Source organism: Vanellus vanellus (assembly GCF_965231255.1).
Source record: "Vanellus vanellus genome assembly, chromosome: Z".
Lineage (NCBI taxonomy): Eukaryota > Metazoa > Chordata > Aves > Charadriiformes > Charadriidae > Vanellus > Vanellus vanellus.
This window is the reverse complement of record NC_138908.1, coordinates 9,753,794-9,774,140: the sequence shown is the minus strand read 5'-3', so window position 1 is coordinate 9,774,140 and position 20,347 is coordinate 9,753,794. Positions and strand designations below refer to the sequence as shown.

At 42.6% G+C, this 20,347-nt stretch overlaps 1 protein-coding gene across 1 annotated transcript in view; it reads left to right on the top strand.

Moving 5' to 3' along the window:
* Positions 1–5,078: 5,078 nt before the first annotated feature.
* PLPPR1 (phospholipid phosphatase related 1) overlaps positions 5,079–20,347 on the top strand; it is a gene marked incomplete at both ends in the record, with an annotated part of 67,478 nt that continues 52,209 nt past the window's right edge. Inside the window, one exon of the mRNA XM_082497792.1 lies at positions 5,079–5,141. Coding sequence (XP_082353918.1) covers positions 5,079–5,141 — 63 coding nt within the window. The remainder of the gene's footprint in view (positions 5,142–20,347) is intronic.

The window sequence follows — 20,347 nt, the reverse complement described above, 5'->3', positions numbered from 1 at the left end:
AGCCGGTTCCAATGTTTAATAACCCTTTCAGTGAAGAAATTTTTCCCTTTTTTTTTTTTTCTAAACCTTGCCTGACATAACTTGAACCCATTTCCTCTCGTCACAGAATGACAGAATGGTCAGGGTTGGAAGGGACCTCTGGAGGTCATCTAGCCCAACCCCCCTGCCACAGCAGGGTCACCTACAGCAGGTGGCACAGGATGGTGTCCAGGTGAGTTTTGAATGTCTCCAGAGTGGGAGACTCCACCACCTCTCTGGGCAGCCTGTGCCAGTGCTCTGCCACCCTCACGGGAAAGAAGTTCCTCTTCATGTTAGGATGGAACTTCCTACATTCAAATTTGTGCCCGTCTTGGTGTGTGTTTGATCGGTGCTTGTGCAGAGCTGCGATGGGCTTTCTGTCGTGGTTTCAGTAGCCAGCCAAGGGAAACCTCTGGTACCAAAATGTACAGTGAGAGCTGCGTCATTCTTGTTTGGGAATTAGCAAGTACGTTTCAAGTGTAGAGATTGTATAGTCAAGTGGATGGAGCACTTGACAGGAGTCTGAGAATAGTATGTCTTTCTTCAGCTTAGACATTGAGTCATTGTGTGATGTTTGGCAAATTGCTTCAAATCTTTCCATTTTTTTTTCCCCCACAGGAAATAGAGGACTCTAGAATGAGAATTGTAAGAGCTAGTGTAATAAACAACGGTTATAATCATACAGTTCTCTGCAAAAGCTTGGATAATAATCTTCAGCAGTGGCATCAATTTGAATTTGTTTTCTTAATTGAATGGAGATTTCACAAATTGATCCTTGATGGACTGGTGCAGAAGTTTTAGTCACTTTTTTTTTTTTTTACAAGTAAACAGAATTCTTATTTTAATGAGAAGGAAGATCTTTCTAATTTGAAGCCATTTGCGAACAGAGGCAAATTGTTAATGCAAGGTTAAACTAACTTATAAATGGGGGAATGTTTGTATTTTAAGGGTCTTTAACATTGTTATGGAAATGCTACAGCTGTGCTGCTCCTAACATAACATTTGCATTTTATTTTGAAACAGAATGTTAGCTTCTGCTGAAAAGATCATGAGACTGTCTAGATGAAGAGGGACAGGACAGTCCATTTTTTTGGGCTTGCATCACATCCTGGTACCAAATGATCAGTGGTTTCCCTCATCACCTCTGATCTGAGCAGCTTTGGGATTCTGCAGTGAAGTGGTGTCCCAGGTGTGCCAGTGGTTACGCTGCTGTCTGGGTCTGCGCAGCAGTTACGTCCCTGAGCTAAAGGCAAAAGAAACCTGCATTGGTATTGCTTAAATGAAGCATAGGTTAAAAAAGATGATAAACGGTGTGCCTGTTAGCTTTTCTGGATTGTTGATTTTAGTATTTTCTACAGGTGCGCAGATATCCGCTGTAGCAATACATAAAGCCATAACGTTCATCTTCTCCTCTCACCTATGCAGGACATAGTTTGAAAAACGTAAGGGTGACCACTGTCTCCTGAGGAACGGAGAAGCAATTAATTGGTTTGAGCACTGATAACAGAACAACGATCAACTGCACCGTGCTGCAGGAGCTGTACTATAAAGGCTCAGCAAATGCTAGTTTGTCCTAGATATGTCCTTTTAGCTGTCTGCCACGTGCTGACATAAAAAGCTTTAGAACATACCTGAATGGGGCTTTTAGAAATTCTTCTGCTGGTTAGTAACCTGTAAGAAAATATCTTTTTTTAGAATGTTCTTCTTTCTTCCACTCTTTGACTCTCATTTTTCTTTTTTCCCCTGGATGGATCCCTGCGGCAAGAAAATCTCTTCAGCTTGAATTCTTTTTACTTTGCTGTCCTTTTCAGTTAATTTTCAATTCACTTATGTATATTCTATGACTTCGCTTGTTCTCCCAGGAGATGTCAGACAATAACCTCCTACACTGTAGTTCAGGGGCTTTCTGAAAATGCATGTGGGGTAAATTGAGCAAGATGAGAACTAACTAATGATAATTAATTCACGAATGTTTTATTATACACTTATATATGTTGTTTAAGGAGTAGAAGAACCTCATCATACCAGAGCTGCAAATTATTAATATTCCCTCTACAGTGGTCCCTAATTAATTAGAATAGGTTTGACCAATTCTACTCTCATGCAATGCTCACATACCGGTCCTTAAAAGGTCACAGCTAGTGGGATCTAAAAAGCCTCTTACAGATTTGCTAACATGAGTTCCTTTACAATTGAGTCAAACGGATAAAAATAAAAAATGCAGAGGGCACTACCAGATGCTGATAGTGCAGCTGTTATTTCCTGTTGCTTTGGTCAGAGGCTTTGCACTATGCAAATTTGTTCAATGTGAAGAGATCTTAATGGATTATAAAACAGGGCTGTCATTAGCCACTTGTTTTACATCTTATTATGATTCCCTGGTACTTTGGGCAAAAGTGGGTTATCTCTGACTGCTCTGCAGACTGAAGCGTGTAGGGCTTGCTGTAATCTGTGTTTTGCTGTCTGTGTCCCTAGAGGACTCATTGCCAGCTGGAGAGAGACAAAAGATGGTGCTCCCACCAAGATCACACTGTTCCTCCCCTTTCCTCTGTCGAGTGAGATGATGAAAAGACCTGCTATGACAGTCACAGGCTAGCTGAGAGTTTTCCCACAATCTGGGAATTAGCTGGCCTGATCAGGCAACTATTTGGTCTCTTACTACTTATGCCTGACACAAATGTGTCATCACATAGGGGGGAAGCTGACATCTAAAATGCTTTCCCATAGGCAATGCAGTTTTTTAAACCAGCGGTGCACGATAAGCTTAAAAGAACAGAGATAGTGATACATAGTTATGGCATCAGGAGTGCCCTAGCATTAAATTAGGCAATTTTATATGACTGCGAAGAACCCTCAGCTTCTTTGCTCGTCTGTGCAGTTGCTTTCAGCCACCTGTTAAGAACATCTCTTAAATTCTTGGGTTGCCTTGCAACCCTCTGCATTGGTTAGGGACGCTCAGCAGTCACAGCCGTCGGAACAGAAGGCGTGGCGTGAAGTTACAGGACAATGTTATGGGAAATCTTGGTTGTTTCTAAGCTTGATCTGGGAGGGCATTCGTGAAGGTGCTGAGGCTTTAACATCTTTGCACTAAGCCCTTTGAAAAGCGGGATTTGCAAAAAAAGGTGCTGACAGGATACAAAAGGAGTTTAGAGGAATAATGCTCTGTAAGCTGCTCTAACTCTTTAACCTACTATTCTACCAGGCACCATGTGTTTGGCAAGTTAAAGGGAGAGCCACATGGCACAATCGCCAGCGGTATGAAAAATGTTGTTAAAAAATGAATGACTGAAATTTTTTTCCACAGCCCAAGTGGGGTTGGATTAGCTTGTCTTTTTTTTTTTTTTAAACAATGACACTAACCTCTAAGATAAAACACATTTTCTCTCTTACGTAAAGCTGAGCTGTGTTTGGAAAAACAGGCATTTTGAAAGTCCAGAATATTTGTATTACAAAAGTGGGATACAGCATAGGACAGGAGTGTCTGAAGCGTGTCACAGGTAACATTTCCTGAGTGTTTTGTTGGACCTGGAAGTGCATTTTTCAATGGCTAATAGTTCAGAAGCCGTTCTGACAGAGGACATGGCTTCACCGGAGTCGCTGTACATTGTGCCTAGAGCCATATTACCAAAACCGCCATATACATTGTGTACTTTGCAGCTGTGGGTCAAATTGTGAAGAGCTGAGATAAGAAACACATGAAGCAGTCCATAGGTGTCAAGACAGGAGCCGGTGTCCCGGTGCAGGTGGCAGGCACCGGCAGCTGATGCAGCTCCTCAATCAGGCTTCGTAACCTCTGCTGAACCCAGTGCTCTGATAATAGCATCTCTCCCAGTAACCCTGCTGAGAGCTGGTGAGAAAGCGCTGACCCCTTCGTGAACCTCACGGGCTCCATATGCCAAGGCCTGAATTGCCACCCAGATGCCAGTGAGGACAAAGAGCCGGGGGAAGATGTTGTGCAAAGCATCCTCCGGAAAATGCAGCGGCTTTCATCTCCTTCCTTCCTCCCTCCTGCTGGAGGTGCTTATGATCAGGGCAGGGCTTCTGTGTCAGTGTCAGGCCCACCTAAGTCTGTGCTCTGGCCTGATGTGTTCGCGTTAAAATTGACAGCGGAGGACTTCCGTTCTCTCCCGTGTCTGGTGCACCTGGCAGCTCCGAGCTGCACGCCGCTTTTGCAGCCCCCTCTGCCCTGCTAGCCCGTTCCTCTCGCTAAAATCATTTAAGCCACACTTCGCCTCTTGATGTGTTACCTCATGCATACAGAAAAGCACATGCACTCTCAGTGAAAATGCTCCGTGTTAGTCTTCTGTTCGCTCCTTTCCTACTTTCTGTGCTGTAAAGAGATTAGGTGTCTTAGCACAGGACCTTATAGGGTTATGTTAATTAGAATAGCCCGTAGCCCAGAGTAATGCTAAGTAGGTAGGGGTTTGTGGGGTAATGTACTAATTTATAGCAGGCTAGAAAGGCTCTGCAACAAGGGCCCAGTCCTGCATTGCGTTTTTGTTGTATTTGCTTTTTAGGGTTTTTTTTTTGTGCATAAGACGCGCTGTCATCTTGGACAGGTCACACTTCAGGCGGGTAAACATTTTGATCACGTGTACAATTAATGTACTATAAGTATGTATTTTGAAGTACAAGTTCACAAGTCGATTACCAAAACCTCTTGATTTAAAACACACTGTAGGCAGGACAGTGGGCTGAAAACATGATTTTACAATCCTGGAGAAGAAGTCTTTGCTCAGGAGTGGATTACAGTTAAGGAAAATAGTTGTATTCCTTATTGCTCTTTGCTCTGTAGATGATGTATCTTGTAGCCTGTGTCTGTCTCTTGCTTTTGTGCTGCAAAGGGAGCGCCTTCTTAGCTTATTTTGTACGAGCACAAGTTAGACTTTGATGTTCCTTTTAGTCTGTATCCCTGGTCCAATATGTCAGTGCTCCATGTTACGAAACTTATGTTAAATGTGGTGTTTGCAAAAAAGGGAAACATACTGACATACCTTTGTCTTTTCTTTTTCAGGATAATATAGCTTTCAACAGTGCCTCCCCAAGAAGTGTGATGAGAAATGGCTTTAGGAAACAATACCCAGAGAAGTTACTCCATCATCCCCTGCTTCATCTTTGTTGAGGTGAGTGCAGCATTCAGTTGCCAAGCCCACGTAGAAAGCAGCTCTGCCCTGCAGAAAATAAGTCATTTGTTGGCCATTTTGCTTGTAAGGAAGAATGCTTTCTTACTCAATAGCATGAATATCCGTCTTCATACTCAGTGCCATGCAGTCCCCCTGAAAACAGTCCTGCATGAGTTAGCCAAATCTTAGGTAGCAGCACGCAAAACCAAGTAGATGCTGTGTTTTCAAGACTTGCCTGTACCCGCCTTGCCAGCTAGTCCTGCGGTATTTGGTAGAGAACAGGCAGTAGCTGCAGGTGTGGGTTGGCATCAGGGTGGTTGCTCATCTTCCCATTGTTCCTCAGCTCTGTATCCATCCTGCTGCTGCACCAGGGCTAGACCTTGTTTACGTCAATGTCTGATCTCACAGTCTAACGGTTCATAGGCTCAGGAAGCAACACTCAGCTCTGATTTCAGCTCGGGCGGAACATAAAATTTAGATGAGCACACTTTTAAGTGTGATGGAGGAGCTTGGCTAGCACAAGGACTGTGAATTGACTGGCAGTGAAGTTACAGGAGTGCTTGTTCCCACATTGAAGTGTGGCTCCACATCTTTGTTAAGGGTAGGGTTTTTTTTTAAATTGCTTATTATTTTGCTCCATACAAACTGCTTTTTTGCGGTGCATCTTTTACTTACCCTAACACGGCCAGGTTGACCAAAATCATTATCCAAATCGGTGAATCACGGAATTACAGAGTTTTTGGAGTTGGAAGAGACCTCTAGAGATCATCTAGTCCAACTCCCCTGCCAAAGCAGGAGTGCCCAGAGCACATTACTCAGGACTCCATCCAGGCGGGTCTTGAAAATCTCCAGGGAAGGGGACTCCACAACCTCCCTGGGCAGCCTGTGCCAGTGCTCTGTCACCTGAACCGTAAAGAAGTGTTTCCGTGTATTTGAACGGAACTTCCTGTGTTCTAACTTGTGCCCATTGCCCCTCGTCCTGTCACTGGGAACCCTTGAAAAGAGCCTGGCTCCATCCTCCTTCAACCCACCCTTTAGATCGTTGTAAGTATTAATAAGTTCAGCTGGTGCTTATAAGACTGGGATGATTTTTTTGGCCGGGGGGCAGCTCCGGGTTTCCAAGGAGGATGAAAACTTCCATCAAACTTAGATGGTGAAAAGGAGATAACTGCCCGTGACCGACCACCTTCAGAGCCACCTGTCTGATGTACCTTGGATGCCATACTCACTCGTCGGCCCAAATTATGGGGTGACTTGTGCTCTTCCAGAAGAGAAGCACTAAGAACAGTCAGAAGACTAATAGTAATGCTGGGTGTTGTGCAGGACTTATCCCATTTCCACTGAAATCCTGGAAGGGTTTGAGAGTGCTGCCGCCGGAGCTGTACTGGGCACTGTGAGTGGTTGGTTTCCAGAGCTCCTGAGCACTGACGTTTCCCCGGGGACACGGGAAAAGCGTGCTGTGGCACCTGGGACCTCTCTAACCCTTACCTGCCTGGAGTCTCCTCCTCATCGTGTCTTCTCCAGCCAGGACACGCCGTTCTCTTATGCGCTCTCTGCTTTCTGTACTGCCAGCTTAGCCCCCAAAACACAGTCAGGTGATGCCTTGGGTGCTCAATCTCATGTAAGTAGTAGTCTTCCTTTTGACTTGAATGGGTCATCCTTGCAGGAGGGATCTGGTTGGGAAATGAGGACAGAGGAAAAGCCTGGTAAAACCACTGGTAAAGCTTGGCACAGGGCTTTCCCAGCTGCAGCGGTGGCAGGGACCAGTGTGGGAAGGTGGCTGAGCCTTGCAGTGCTTCACAGGGATTTGTCATGGACATGATGTCCAGCCTCCCGGGAATCTCTGTCTCTGCTCCCGGGGGAAGCTGGGGGGCTGTTCGGACTGAGGAAATGGGTCACTACTTTATCCCAGCTAGAGAAAGGAAGGTTAGAAATGAGGGAAGAACAGCAATAAGCTCAGAAGAAACCAAATAAACACCAATAAAAACCAGAAATGAGATGTCTCAAATTTATTGCTTAATAAAGCAGTTCTGAAGTTGAGCCAGCAATGTGCCCTGGTGGCCAAGAAGGCCAATGGCATCCTGGCATGCATCGAGAAGAGTGTGGCCAGCAGGTCGAGGGAGGTCATCCTTCTTCCGGTCTACTCTGCCCTGGTGAGGCCGCATCTGGAGTACTGTGTCCAGTTCTGGGCTCCCCAGTTCAAGAAAGACAGGGATCTGCTGGAGAGGGTCCAGCAAAGGGCTACAGAGATTATTAGGGGATTAGAGCATCTTTCTTATGAGGAAAGGCTTAGGCACTTGGGTCTTTTTAGTCTAGAGAAAAGAAGACTGAGGGGGATCTTATCAATGCTCATAAATACTTAAAGGGAGGGTGCCAGGGGGATGGGAACAGTCTTTTTTCAGTGGTGCCCAGTGATAGGACAAGAGGTAACAGGCACAAAGTTGGACATGGGAAGTTCCATCTTAACATGAGGAAGAACTTCTTTCCTTTGAGGGTGGCAGAGCACTGTCACAGGCTGCCCAGAGAGGTGGTGGAATCTCCTACTCTGGAGACATTCAAAACCTGCCTGGATGCCGTCCTGTGCAACTGCTGTAGGTGACCCTGCTGTGGCAGGGGGGTTGGAATAGATGATCTCCAGAGGTCCCTTCCAACCCTGACCATTCTGTCATTCTGTGAAGATTTTTAGTTTAAATGTATGAATGATGAGCCTGGTTGGAAGCCTGTGACAGAGATATAAATTGTACTTCTCGTAGACAAGACTGACATGAATATAAGAATAAATCTTTTTACAGGAGGAAGAGAAGAGAATTTTTTGCCCCCTAAGTGTATTTTCCTTGTCCTTTCATATATTTGCTTTGCTGATTAAAATACAATTTTAAATTAAAAATTATTCAAAAGCAGAGAGGTAGTGTCTGAAAAGATGATCTATCTGCTACATTTGGTGAAAACATGTATTTCTTCCCCTCTTTGTCCATAGTGTGGATTTTTAATGCAGCACTACTGGAACTACAAATTCATAGACTTACGTCAAGCACTGTAGCATTAAACAACTGGAAATCTAATTTCCTGCTGGGAATGCAGAGATGATTGATAGTAGCCATTCAGTCTGAAACGTCCCAGTAAATCTTCAGGCACATGGAAGGTGTTTATCTTTTCCCACTGCCATGCTTCTGAGCCCGAAGGCAGTGCTTCTTCCGTGAGCTTCCCCAGACACCAAGCCCGGTGCTGAATTGCCTGGGTTAGCACGGGCCCTATTTTTATAGCTTTGAAGCAACCATGAGAATTAATTTGGTGTGTGACACCTTGCTGCCGTTGCTAAAGGTGCATGCAGGACAGTGAAAAATAACGTTGCCTACTTTCCTGATAAAATTTTTCCACGCGAACACAACCTAGCAGCAGACATGTTAGGTGATCGTGACTAGGAAAAGAGATGGTCAGTAAACACTATCGTAGGTGTGTTGCCCAAATGTGCTGCCTCCCCTACTGTCTTCCATGGAGGGTGGTCCTGTGATTAAAAGTTTTGAGATGTTTGCTCTTAAGAAAAAAATGCTGAGCCTTGGTTGCTGTGCCAGATGCTGTGCCAGTAGGTATTTGCTTACTGCCCAGCATGCAGTGAGCGTTCAAAGAAGCTGTGATGGCAGTGGTAGAAAAGAGGTGTCACAAACAGTTTGGACGTTTTAAATACCATTATGCTTCCGTCTGTACAAATGTGACACTTATAATTTCAGTGGTTATTCGCATTTCCATTTTTTCCATTCCATTTTCCTCACACTCAACCAACTCGTAGCACTCAGTTACTTTGACACCTGACCTGAAGATGAATGGCTCATTATAAAAGCTTAAACCCTGTGCCCGACTCTACAAATTCCTTTTTATGTTCAAAATATGAACTTTTTAATAATACAGAGATAGCATATGATGTCTAATCTGTAATGACAGAAACGTTAAATCAACATTTTCTGTCTCTAATTAGAAACATGGTGTCACATTATGAGTAGATTTAAAGGCTAAATAGGGAATCATTAAACTAATTTTTAGTCACTTATCAAATCTGAGTCCCTCTCCCAAATAATGCAGGCAGCTTTCTAGATGGTGCTTTATTGTGTTATAAGAGGTATTGTTACAGTCTGGCATTTGTCACCAAATGTCTATGAAGATTTGGTATATTACGTTTTGTTAAACACCTATTCTCCTTTTCCCTGCGCGCTTTGCAGCGTTGTTTGCAGCCGGTGACAGGGAAGGGAGCCTTCAGGAGGCTCTCGCCCAGCCATGGTTTACACGTAAGAGGATGAGAGAAGACGAGACCAATTTTGTTCCTCATGCAGCTGACACGTGCCACTGCTTTGAGCATGTGGACTGTTGAGTACCTGGTCCATGAGCACTGATGGCTGCTGACAGTTGTTAAATGGAAGCGCAAAGAGCAGGTTGCACTGCTCCAGTAGCTTCCAGATCCCTTTGGAGTCAGTGATGGACCCAGAACATGCAGCAATGGCTGCAGAGCTCCTGGCTGTTGGTGTGCCCTGGATTTATCCCAGCAAATGCGAATAGTGCACAGCAGCCTGTTTGAGGATTTGTCGATGGCCAGCACCGATCACTAAAGTGGTCTTAGGGATTATAGGCGACCATGGGAGAAAGCAGGAAAAGCGGCATCTGGGATGACGAAAAAATTTCTCACGTTCTTCCTTTTTCACATGCTTTTTTCTTATGGTGGCATTTGTTGGCAAAACTCTTTGTGGAGCATCTCCTCCCTCCTTCCCCTGCTGGGACACGCATGACAGAGTCCTATCAGAACCATCGTTAGTGATGCTTCAGCACAGCTTTCTCATTATTTTGCAACCCCGTTTTGCAAGGTTTGGTCCAAGGAGTGTTACGTTACATCCTTCCACATATAACATCCATATGTGTACTGGTTGAAGGTGGCAAAAGGTAAATCACAGCTGGCGGAGCTGTATTTTGTACACAGTGGCCCGATTTTCTGCAGGCAGGGAATAAATTGTGAGAACAGCGAGGCTCCCTCAGATCTAGGCGACATCAGGAGTAGAAGTTCTCTTCGTAGGGGACTGGTGCGCTACCCTGAGCTCCTGACCTAGCAGTGCTTTCCATGCCCTGTGGTCTTTCTCTGCCTTTCTTGATCCCATATTGCGTGTTGGCTTTCTGGGACAAAACTTAACGCTAGAGGGGTGTAGGGGAGCTGAGTACAGTCTGGCTTTGATTTGAAGGGATCCTACTCGCTTTTGCAGTGTATTTGATGCTTATCATTAGTGACAGGAAGTGTAATGCGGTGTGATAATTGCATTTTCTAATAGATGTTGGAAGGATAGCTGCACACTGTGAGTAAACAGCACCGCCACAACTATACGTGACTTCAGGGGGAAAGCATGTGCACAGCTTTGGAGGCATTGTGCCTGTTTGAATGGTAGTTTTTAAAGAAGCAATAAACAAGCAACACATCTCTTTCCCTCCAAAGAAAACCCTCTCATCTCTTCTGAGTCAACAGCAGTTATGACTATAATGGCTCTCTAGATAATAAAAGGAAAAACTTGCTCCGGAACTTCGGCTGATGTGGCACATTCTGCTTCCTTTTTCCTCCTTTTCCTTCTCACGCTGTGAGCCCTGGTTTGAGGGCTTGAGTTGTTTCGGGGTGTGAGTTATCTGAGCATTTATTTTCAAGTACAGTTACTTCTAAAGGAGTCACGTGCACCCGAGGTGTGTCTTTGCGCATGAAAACACTGCAATTTTCCAGCACCAGACTTAATTAAATTGTCTTAAACTGATCAAAGAGTTACCGAATAGCAAGTGACTTTAATATGACTGATGTGCGTGCCACATTGTGCTTTACTGTAGATTATTGTAATCCTGACATCGACAAGGTAGTAGGGGCAGATTCAAATAAGCAACACCATTAAAACTTAAAACATTGGATGTCTTCCAAATTCTGTAATCTGAAGATCCGACTTTTTCACGCTAAATCCATTATTCTGCCCTCAGGAAAGCTTTTGCAGGCAGAGTGGAAACTGTTTCTTCTTGACAGCTCAATACATAGCGCATTGCAAAGAACTGAAGATTTTGTGATGAAAATCTATTCTCCCCATCTCCCCCATGAATAAAATGAAAAATGCTGCAAAATACAAAGCTCTAGTCTTACATATATTCTGATGCAAACTTTGATTTGAACTGTAGGTATGTTACAGCCCCATTGGATCTCTGTTTCTACCATCAGTGGGGTAAATTTTCCTTTACTTCTTGCTATTTTAGTTCTGGACAGATTGAATCATCTTCAACTACTGGTTCGAACATAATTATAAAAAGAGCTTCAACTTAGAGAAGCACAGAAGGACAGCATTCTTTCTCTGCCTGCCCACATTTTGCTGAGAGTGTTTCATGTGGTCAAGCCAACAGCTGAACTACTCTTTAGCAGGAGAATTTCTGCAATACTGAAATCATTTGCGTAAGTGAGACGAGTGCCTCTTGAACTCCTTTTTGTCATCGGCACCAGAGCAAGGTTTAGGGAGCTATGAAAAATAAGTGAATTTAGAATAGTGACAGATGTGGCACTTCTTTTATTCTATTTTTTTTGTTAGGTCTTCTGAAAGCTCAGGAGATTTTGCACATTTGGTTGTACTGGTTGGTGCCCTCTAATTTTGAGCAGTGTTTGGAGAGTGTGAAATGCCTTTCTCTGTGTGCTGTGGTCCTCAAAACAACATTTCTAAGAGGCATCAAGTGTGTTGCGAGCGACTTTCTATTTGTGTTTCTTTTCAAAAAAAAGTCACTTCTCTCCTGAGAAAAACTTGCCGATTTCATTAGAGCTTTAATTATATGATTAAAATTCCATGAAGGGCGTGCAAACGTAGGACCACAGTTTTGGATATTCAAAATACAAATTTTAATCTTGGCAAGGTAATGTCCAGTTCTCCTAGAAAGCGCCAAAATATTCCAGGCAGGTTTTAGTATAAACATTTAACCGAAAAGGCACCCCAAGCTGAACTAACCTCCAAATAGTTGCAACGATCAGTGACTCTTCCAGCACCCACCACGTGGGGGTTTTGATTTTGCTTCCTGCTGTGGCAGACGAGAAGGGTTTTCCAGCGGTTCCTGTGTGCCGGCTCAGTCCGTTCCCTTGCTGTAGGTGTCTCGCGCGTCGCTGTTTAAAGCCCTGCGCCTTCTTTCCCCATCTGTGCCGTGCAGGCAGTAGCGCCATGCTGCTCCACTGGGATGCTCTGAGGACAAAATGCCCCGAGGGACGTGTCATGTGCTGGTGGCGTATAAACCGCCTGTCATTAGATCCCCTCGTTAGACCCGCCGTGTGAATTGATGGTGACAGATGCTGTGCAAATTCGGAGGAGCTCCTCTCGTAGCAGGGTGATGTTTCTGCATAATCCCCGTGCTTCAGTCACTTCTGTTTCTTGGGATTCGTTGTTTTTTTATTTTATTCAGTCAGCATATGTATCTGTTTCTCTTTGCTGCTCTTTCTAAATGTCTCTTTATGTTCCCCATTTGCCAGTGTCTCCTCGTTGTTTGCTTTCTTTGTCTCTCCGCCACACACCTCCTTTGTTCCAGGTGGCTGGATACTCCATATGGTAAATTTGGCTTAATCTCAGTGAATAGGCCTCTCCTGAACGTTGGATTGGTTTTGTTGAATTGCTAGGCGGCTTTCATGTTACCTGACGATAATCTAAAACTTTTTTTTTTTTGAGATGATAGTCCTTATAGGTGCTTCACAGTTAGGTGGAAAGCACCGAAAGCTCCTGGCCAAAATGGGCACTCTGGAAAAAAGCAGATTACTATTTGATTCTCCTTAGCTTCTTCAGGACATTTTGAAATGAGTATCAAGAGACTGCCCAAGAGAGATTAGCTGCTTTACTGTATTTTTCTTTAAAACATAAATGAAAGAAGGATTGTATTGTTGCTTGCAGACACATGAAGCCTGTTTTGTATTCTCCCTCTTTATCCTGAAAATTTCCCATTGCAAATAATCCCTTTGGCAGCCTGAATGACATCTTAGGGTTTGCACCAATGAATTTGATGCAGTTTTCAAGGAAGAGATTAAAGCTACCAAAAATTCTTTGTCTTTATGAGTAATAAAAAAATGCGTTTGGTAGTAGAGAAGAATGTTGTGAACGTACTGCTTTATCTGTTTCACCGTGCCCTGAAACTAGCCAACACTTTTGAGAACTACTGTAATGTGTGATATGTTGGTCTCTATAGTCAGGTTTGTAAGAGAAGGAATTGTGTTTTTTTTTTTTTTAATTATGCAGCAGTTAGGGAGATTGAATTTGCTTTATTTTTTAAGTAGAAATCCATTTTGTCAATTTGTAAGTTTTTTTTTAAAAAGCTAGCTTTAATAGATTACTGCTAGAAAACCTAATAATCAAAATTGATTGTATAGAGATTTTAAGATAATTGGTTATAAAACCAGGCACCATTCATGCAAGTTTTCTGTATTATATGTGCAGAGCTCTGCAAGCCATGTTTGAAGCCTTCTAAGATGGAAGGTATTTCTGGCAATGACTGGGCAACTTTAATTAGCCTTAAAATAGACAACTGTGTGAAAAGACATATGACACAATATGTAACATGGTCAGGTGTCTCCCTATAGGACCAGGGTGATATTATCTGTGAAAATTACTGCTGAATTTTTCCCTCCTTTCTTTTCAGAAGTATACTTAGATTTTTAGGTTTCTCACAGATTATGGTAGAGCAGTAGATGTGTTACTTTTTTGTTTGTTTATTTGCATACTTCAAAGACCTAGGGGGTTTTCATATTTTCTGTCCCAGGCACACAACGTTGAGCTATTTATTTGCTCACATATATGAAAATTTGGAGACCATTGCAGGTGCATTGCATTATCATATTATTGACTCCTCTGTGACATGACTGCACCATTCCCTTGGGTCTGTGTCTGTGAACACACTTTTTTTCTATGGTCTGTAGGAATATCACTGGGTTTATTTAACACTATACTTAATTTGCATAAGTTACCTGAAGTTTTAGAAAGGGTGGAAAGGAATGAATAGGGACTCGCAAATCCATACTAAGTAACCCTAAATAAAGCAATGAAGCTTTCCCAGAACTGGTAAGTAGGAAAGATCTGAGAAATATCAGAACAAAGCAAGATGCCGAAAGCCTATTTTGCAATATCAAACCCATTCAAACTTTTTGACAATTGTTTTGACATCAGTGGGGATTTCAAAAGTAAAATGGCTCTCTTTAAGCGTCATGTCCAATTTCATCAGACATGCAAAACACTGATTTCTGGCTCCTGAACAGCCACTCCAGACATTGAAAAGGAGGGGTTTGTTTTAGCAGCGTTAAAAGGATGAGGTAATCAAGATCAGTCTTACAGCAAACAGATTCATACAAGCAATTTAGCTCTTAAAGATTATTGGCATTTTCTGCTCTCTAGAAGTTCCAATAGAGCTTAAAGACCGGCTTTAGGGATTAGTCTGCCAAGTCCTGTGCTTCCTTTACAAACCTAATGTATTACACCAAGCTGGAACTTCCCCAAGCTTCTGACAGAACATTTTGGTACCCTTGTGTGAGAAGCAAATAGCTTCTAAATTGTGGTATCTTCTCCCTCCAAAGCAGAAATGGATAATCCAGTTACCAGCACCTGAGTAACGCAAATTAAAGCTATGAGGGGTGCATCAGTATGTGGTAACAAATAAAATACACTACAGCTTTCTGGAAGAATGATAACTGTATGTTTCCATATTTCTAACTCACTTGGCTGGTGCTCCTCAGGTTTTGTGATTCATTTTGTGAAGGGAGGCCTGCTACTTCCCCTCAGTCCATCCCCACATCCCAGCATTTTAGCAGTAACCATTTTTTCCTCTGATATATTTCCTTATAGTCATACTGCACTTCAGTGGTGTATTTCACCAGGAATTTCTGTGAGGTGTTGGACACAGCACAAGTAGTTCTCAGATTACGTTCCTAAATCATAGAATCATAGAATGGTTAGAGTTGGAAGGGACCTTAAGGATCACCTAGTTCCAACCCCCCTGCCATGAGCAGGGACACCTCCCACCAGCCCAGGTTGCTCCAAGCCCCATCCAGCTGGCCTTGAACACCTCCAGGGATGGGGCAGCTACAGCTTCTCAGGGCAACCTGGGCCACTGCCTCACCAGTCCAATCATATACTATCTCAGACAGGTAATTTTGCATGTGTCATATATTTTTTCACAGCTTTGAACTCAGTGGGGCTGTTGAAGAGACTGCGTGGAAAATGATCATGTGCAGACGCGTTTGTAGGAAACACATGAGAGAGTGGTATTGCTGAGAATCGATGTTCTGGAAGTTGTTACATCTTGTGCACGTGGTGCTAAGTGGGCGCTCAAGTCTTAACACACATGATATCATTACCCGTGATGATGATTGCTTACAACAATTATTAGAGATTGATCCTTATTTTTAGAGTTCATAAATCTTCGTGGATCATCTTTCAGCTTGATGCCATGCCTGGAAAAATCCTTCTGATTCAGAAGTTCAGGCTTCATAAGATTTAGGATATATGTGACTTTGGTATAAATATACAATGATAAATTGTATTAGCTCTTCCTGCATCACTCCAGTCTTAAGTTAAAGAGCCAGGAATAAAGATGATCTTCACCTTGAAGCAGAGTGATTTAATGGCCGAGATTCCTGTTACAGAAAGATTTTTAGAAACGGTCGTTAGATGAATGATTAATCAATATTTTACTAAGCACATAGTCGATTTTTTAAAGAGTTGTTACACAGTTCAAGAAACAAAACGGTTGTTCATAATGGTCTGTAACGCTTAGTTTTGGGTGATGTGTTTATAGTGCTCAACTGGGGTTAAGATCTGCATCAGACCAGACATACCCCGGGTCCCCTGGCTGGCTGTGGTCTCTAAGCAGCCTTGCAGCGAAGGCTCTGCCGGTTTGCAAAGGGTCAGTGCAAAGAGCCGGGCTGTTTTGCCCAAAAGTTTTAAACATAGCCCCGAAAACCTGCGATACACTTCTTTCTCAGGTCATTTCCTTTACAACCTGATCACATGAGCAGATGCATGGGAGAACCCACATAACGGGACACGTGGGGGATAGGTTATTACTTGTTTAAAGTAAGTTTGAATCATTTATTAACTTTTCATAATTCTACAGCATTATTAACTTTTTATGACTCTACAGTAATTATTGATGGGTCCTACCAAAAATATGCTGCAATAAGATTAAAGCGGCTTGGAAATAACGATGCAATTATTACTGGAGTTATTGTCAGTTTTGTCATGACTTCAGTAGGGTCAATTCTATAATTTAAAGGCTGGCTTCATTTGGTCATGTAGTGGCTGAATTATCCCTGTATTTCCTTCTCCCAGCTATTAAATGCTGCATGTCTATCCTAAAAATCAATAATCCATTGCTCGTCCCGATTTAATGGCTTATTTCGGAAATGTAGACTTTGCATACCTGGAAGAAGCTCTAAAAATAATAATAATAATACACTGATACTTGATTAAAACACAGAAATGCAATTTGTGATTATTTTGTGCAGGCGTACAGCATTATTGAATTAATACCGCTTTTATTTAGATTAAACCATGTGTGACAGTCTACCGGTTTTTCAAGATTCATTGTGAGTTTTGCAGGATTCATGGAGAGGATAAAATTTGGTCTTTAAATCTGTTTTCAAAATAGTTTGTGAAACTTTGTTTTTCATAGTGGAAATACTGATCAAATTTCCATTTGATTTATTCTAGTCTTTAGTCACTACTGCATTTTTTATAAAATTATAGCAAAAAATGTGTAAACGTACCTCATAAATATAATCTAGTTTCTTGTTAGTGCCTGACCAATATAAGATTCCATCTCTAATGGAGTGAATTAACCTTCCAAATAGATTGGATTGCAGATTACATTTTTATTAGTTTTATAGTTTTGCTCATCTTTGACTTGGAGCCAGTTAAATCGGTAGTCATCAGGGATCTTTATGATCTTATTTAAAGCAGCCAAAGCAAAAATCAGTGCAGCTCTGTTATAATGGTAGGAAACATAATGAAACTCTCAAACTGATGAAATTGTAGGAACAAGTGCTTTATACAGAGTGGGTTTCATATGAATACATACCAGCATGTATTATCATTATGAATTTCAGACTTTTCGTTCTTACTGCAAGAGTCTTTCTTTAGCGAGAAAGGAGAAAAACATTTTGGGACTTGGAAAAAACTCAGACTAGACGTGATTTGAACAAGAAAGGCAGCCAGGGTCAACCGAGTCAGTAAGAAATCTAAGCCTAGACTTCTTTGGGTTAAAAGAAAGGTCACGGACTCAGAGAATAATTTAGGTGGCAGAGGGTCTCTGGAGGTCTCCTAGGCACAGCACGGCTCAGAACAGCAGCAGCTGGATTAAGTTCCTCTGGGTCTTGTCCAGTTGAGTTTTCCTATAACCTTAGTAGGCAACCTGCTTAGTTTTGATTATCATCATGGGAAAAACACTTGTCTGAATATTCTTTCTAGTAAGGTGATGTAACCTGATGAGAAGGAGAAAGAATCTAGGCCCAATGGCAGTGAAAAGAGAAGGTTGAGTAAAGGAAAGCAGCAAAGGATTGAATCATGTCAAAAATACTCCTGAATTTGAGGGATTTGTGCCCTTGGAACCTTAAGACCAGTTTTGTCTGCCCAGCCCCTTTTATTGCAGTAATTTCACCTAGGTGTTTGTGTGCCCAATATGAAAATATGTGTTGCTTACCAATAGTCATTGTGTTGATCTTGTCCACATTCCTTGTTGTAGAACCCAACATGTTAGATAAAGCTTCGTATTCCAAAAGCCTTGCCACCTCAGCCTGTTTTGTAAATCAGAGCTGTATCTGCTGTGCTGCCCTTTCCTAACATCTGCATCCTGAAGTAATTTCTGTTGGACTCTTCTCCATACTATCCACTATTTAGCTTCTTACAAAAAGCACGTGTGCATCCTAATGCCTCCTGCTACTGTGCTTTGGTTCAGTAAGACTCTGAAGGTGATAAAACTGCCCTTTGTTTATGTGGAGACTTGCTGAGAGAGAATTTTGAGGAACAACAGTAATGTTAATTCCAGGTTCAGACAGACTGTTCTTGATTTAAACCCAAACCTCTTCATGATAAATAGCCATAGCGAACTCCATAGCAGTGAGTATTTCTACTTGTTTTGACAGGGCTAACGTTGAAATGAGAATCGTATCTTTAAGTTAAAGGGGCAAAAGTGAGCACCAAAACCTAGGGACTTTGTGAAAGTTTTCAAAACCCGAGTTTTCCCTTCTTCCCTACCCTGCATTCACAATTACGTAGCAAGATGATTATAGATGCTGAAAAATGAAATGGTCATTGTTAATTTTTTAATAAGACTACCTACCAGTGATAAAGAGTTGTACAAAAGAATTGGCTCAGACACAACATTACTTGCAACAGCAGATGAGATTCTAAGTGATAAGGTAATTGTTTGTTTAAAAGCTTCCTGTTCAGTTGCAAAAATGTTGGAGGCAAATAAAATGGGTTTTATAATGCATTATACATATTAATAAGACTGTGTCCATTTAGGTGAAGCAAAACATCTTTGATAGTTTCCTATTTAATTTAAAACATTGTCTCTATTTGATTCCTATGATTGGTCTAAGAGTCCTGCGATTTTGATATCAGCAGACAGTTTCTTTTGGCAGTGACTGCTGCATTCATCAATGTGTAACGACTGTAAACCTGCACTACTCCATTAAATAACATCAGCCTGGAAGTGCAGGCAAGTTTTATGAATTTTAAAGAATACTGTTCTATTAATAACAAAGATTCAGAGCTCCACTCGCCTCCAAGGTTGTCAACTTAAAGGGAAAGCCATTATACTTAGAAGAAATAGGCTACAGAACAAGCATTTAAGATCACAGAATCATGGAATGGTTTAGGTTGGAAGGGTCCTTGCAGATCATCTGGTTCCAACCCCTCTGCCAAGGGCAGGGACACCTTCCACTAGATCAGACTGCTCAAGGCCCTGTCCAACCTGGCCTTCAACGCTTCCAGGGATGGGGCATCCACAACTTCCCTGGGCAACTTGTTCCTGTGCCTCACCACTCTCAGAGTGAAAATTTTTTTCCTAATATCTATTTTTCCTAATATCTATAAATCTCCCCTCTTCTAGTTTGGAGCCATTCCCCCTTGTCCTATCACTACATGCCCTTATAAAAAGTCCCTCTCTGGCCTTCTTGTAGGCCCCCTTCAGATCCTGAAAGGCTGCTGTAAGTTCTCCCTGGAGCCTTCTCTTCTCCAGGCTGAACAACCCCAATTCTCTCAGCCTGTCTTCATAGGAGATGTGCTCCAGCCCTCGGATCATCTATCATGGCCCACCTCTGGACCTGCTCCAACAAGTCCATGTCCTTATGTTGGGGCTCCAGATAAGGACATTGTTGTTAGAGTAAGACTAGATTTGATTTTCCGTCTTCTACAGATGTTTTTGAAATTATGAATTCTGGACTGCCTTGATACTGAGGGACTCGGTGACTTTAACTGGACACAGCAGTCCAGTGCAAGGGTGTTGGAACACGAAATACCTAAATGCAGAATGCATCAGAAAATTTCTACCAGAAAACATTGTTTGAGTTTTTAATGTAATTTCTAATTTGGAGGTCACTGAAACTCTGGTAGTAGAAACCATGTTGTCCCATTAGCTCACTTAGGAGGCAACTAGAGATCCTGGATTTTTAAGATTCACTGTTGTGGCACAGCTTGATACAAAACCCATAAATTTACCCAGGTCTGTGCCAGCCAAGGCATTGTCATCTTTGAGACTAACAGGAAGGCTAGGGAGCTGCGGTTTGGGTTTGCGCGGCAGGGCTCCTACTTGCAGGAGAGGGCTCCTGACCAACCTCAGACACAAAAAGGATGTACAGAAGAGGCAGGGATGGATGACCCAGGAGGAACACAGAGGCACTGTCTTGAGCATGCAGGACTGGGATAAGGAAAGCCAAAGCCCACATGGAGTTGCATCAAATGAGGAACGTGGAGGGCAACAAGAAGGTTTATACAGGTATATCAGCAGCAAAAGGAAGAGTAAGGAACATTTGGGCCCACTCCTAAATGTGTTCTGGAACCTGGTGACAAAGGACACAGAAAAGTTTGAGAGGTATTCGGTGCCTTCCATGCCTCAAGTAAGACTGGCCTGCAGAAATCCCAGGCCCTTTAGACTGGTGGGAAAATCTGGGTCAAGGAAGCCATCCTCAGTAGAGGAGG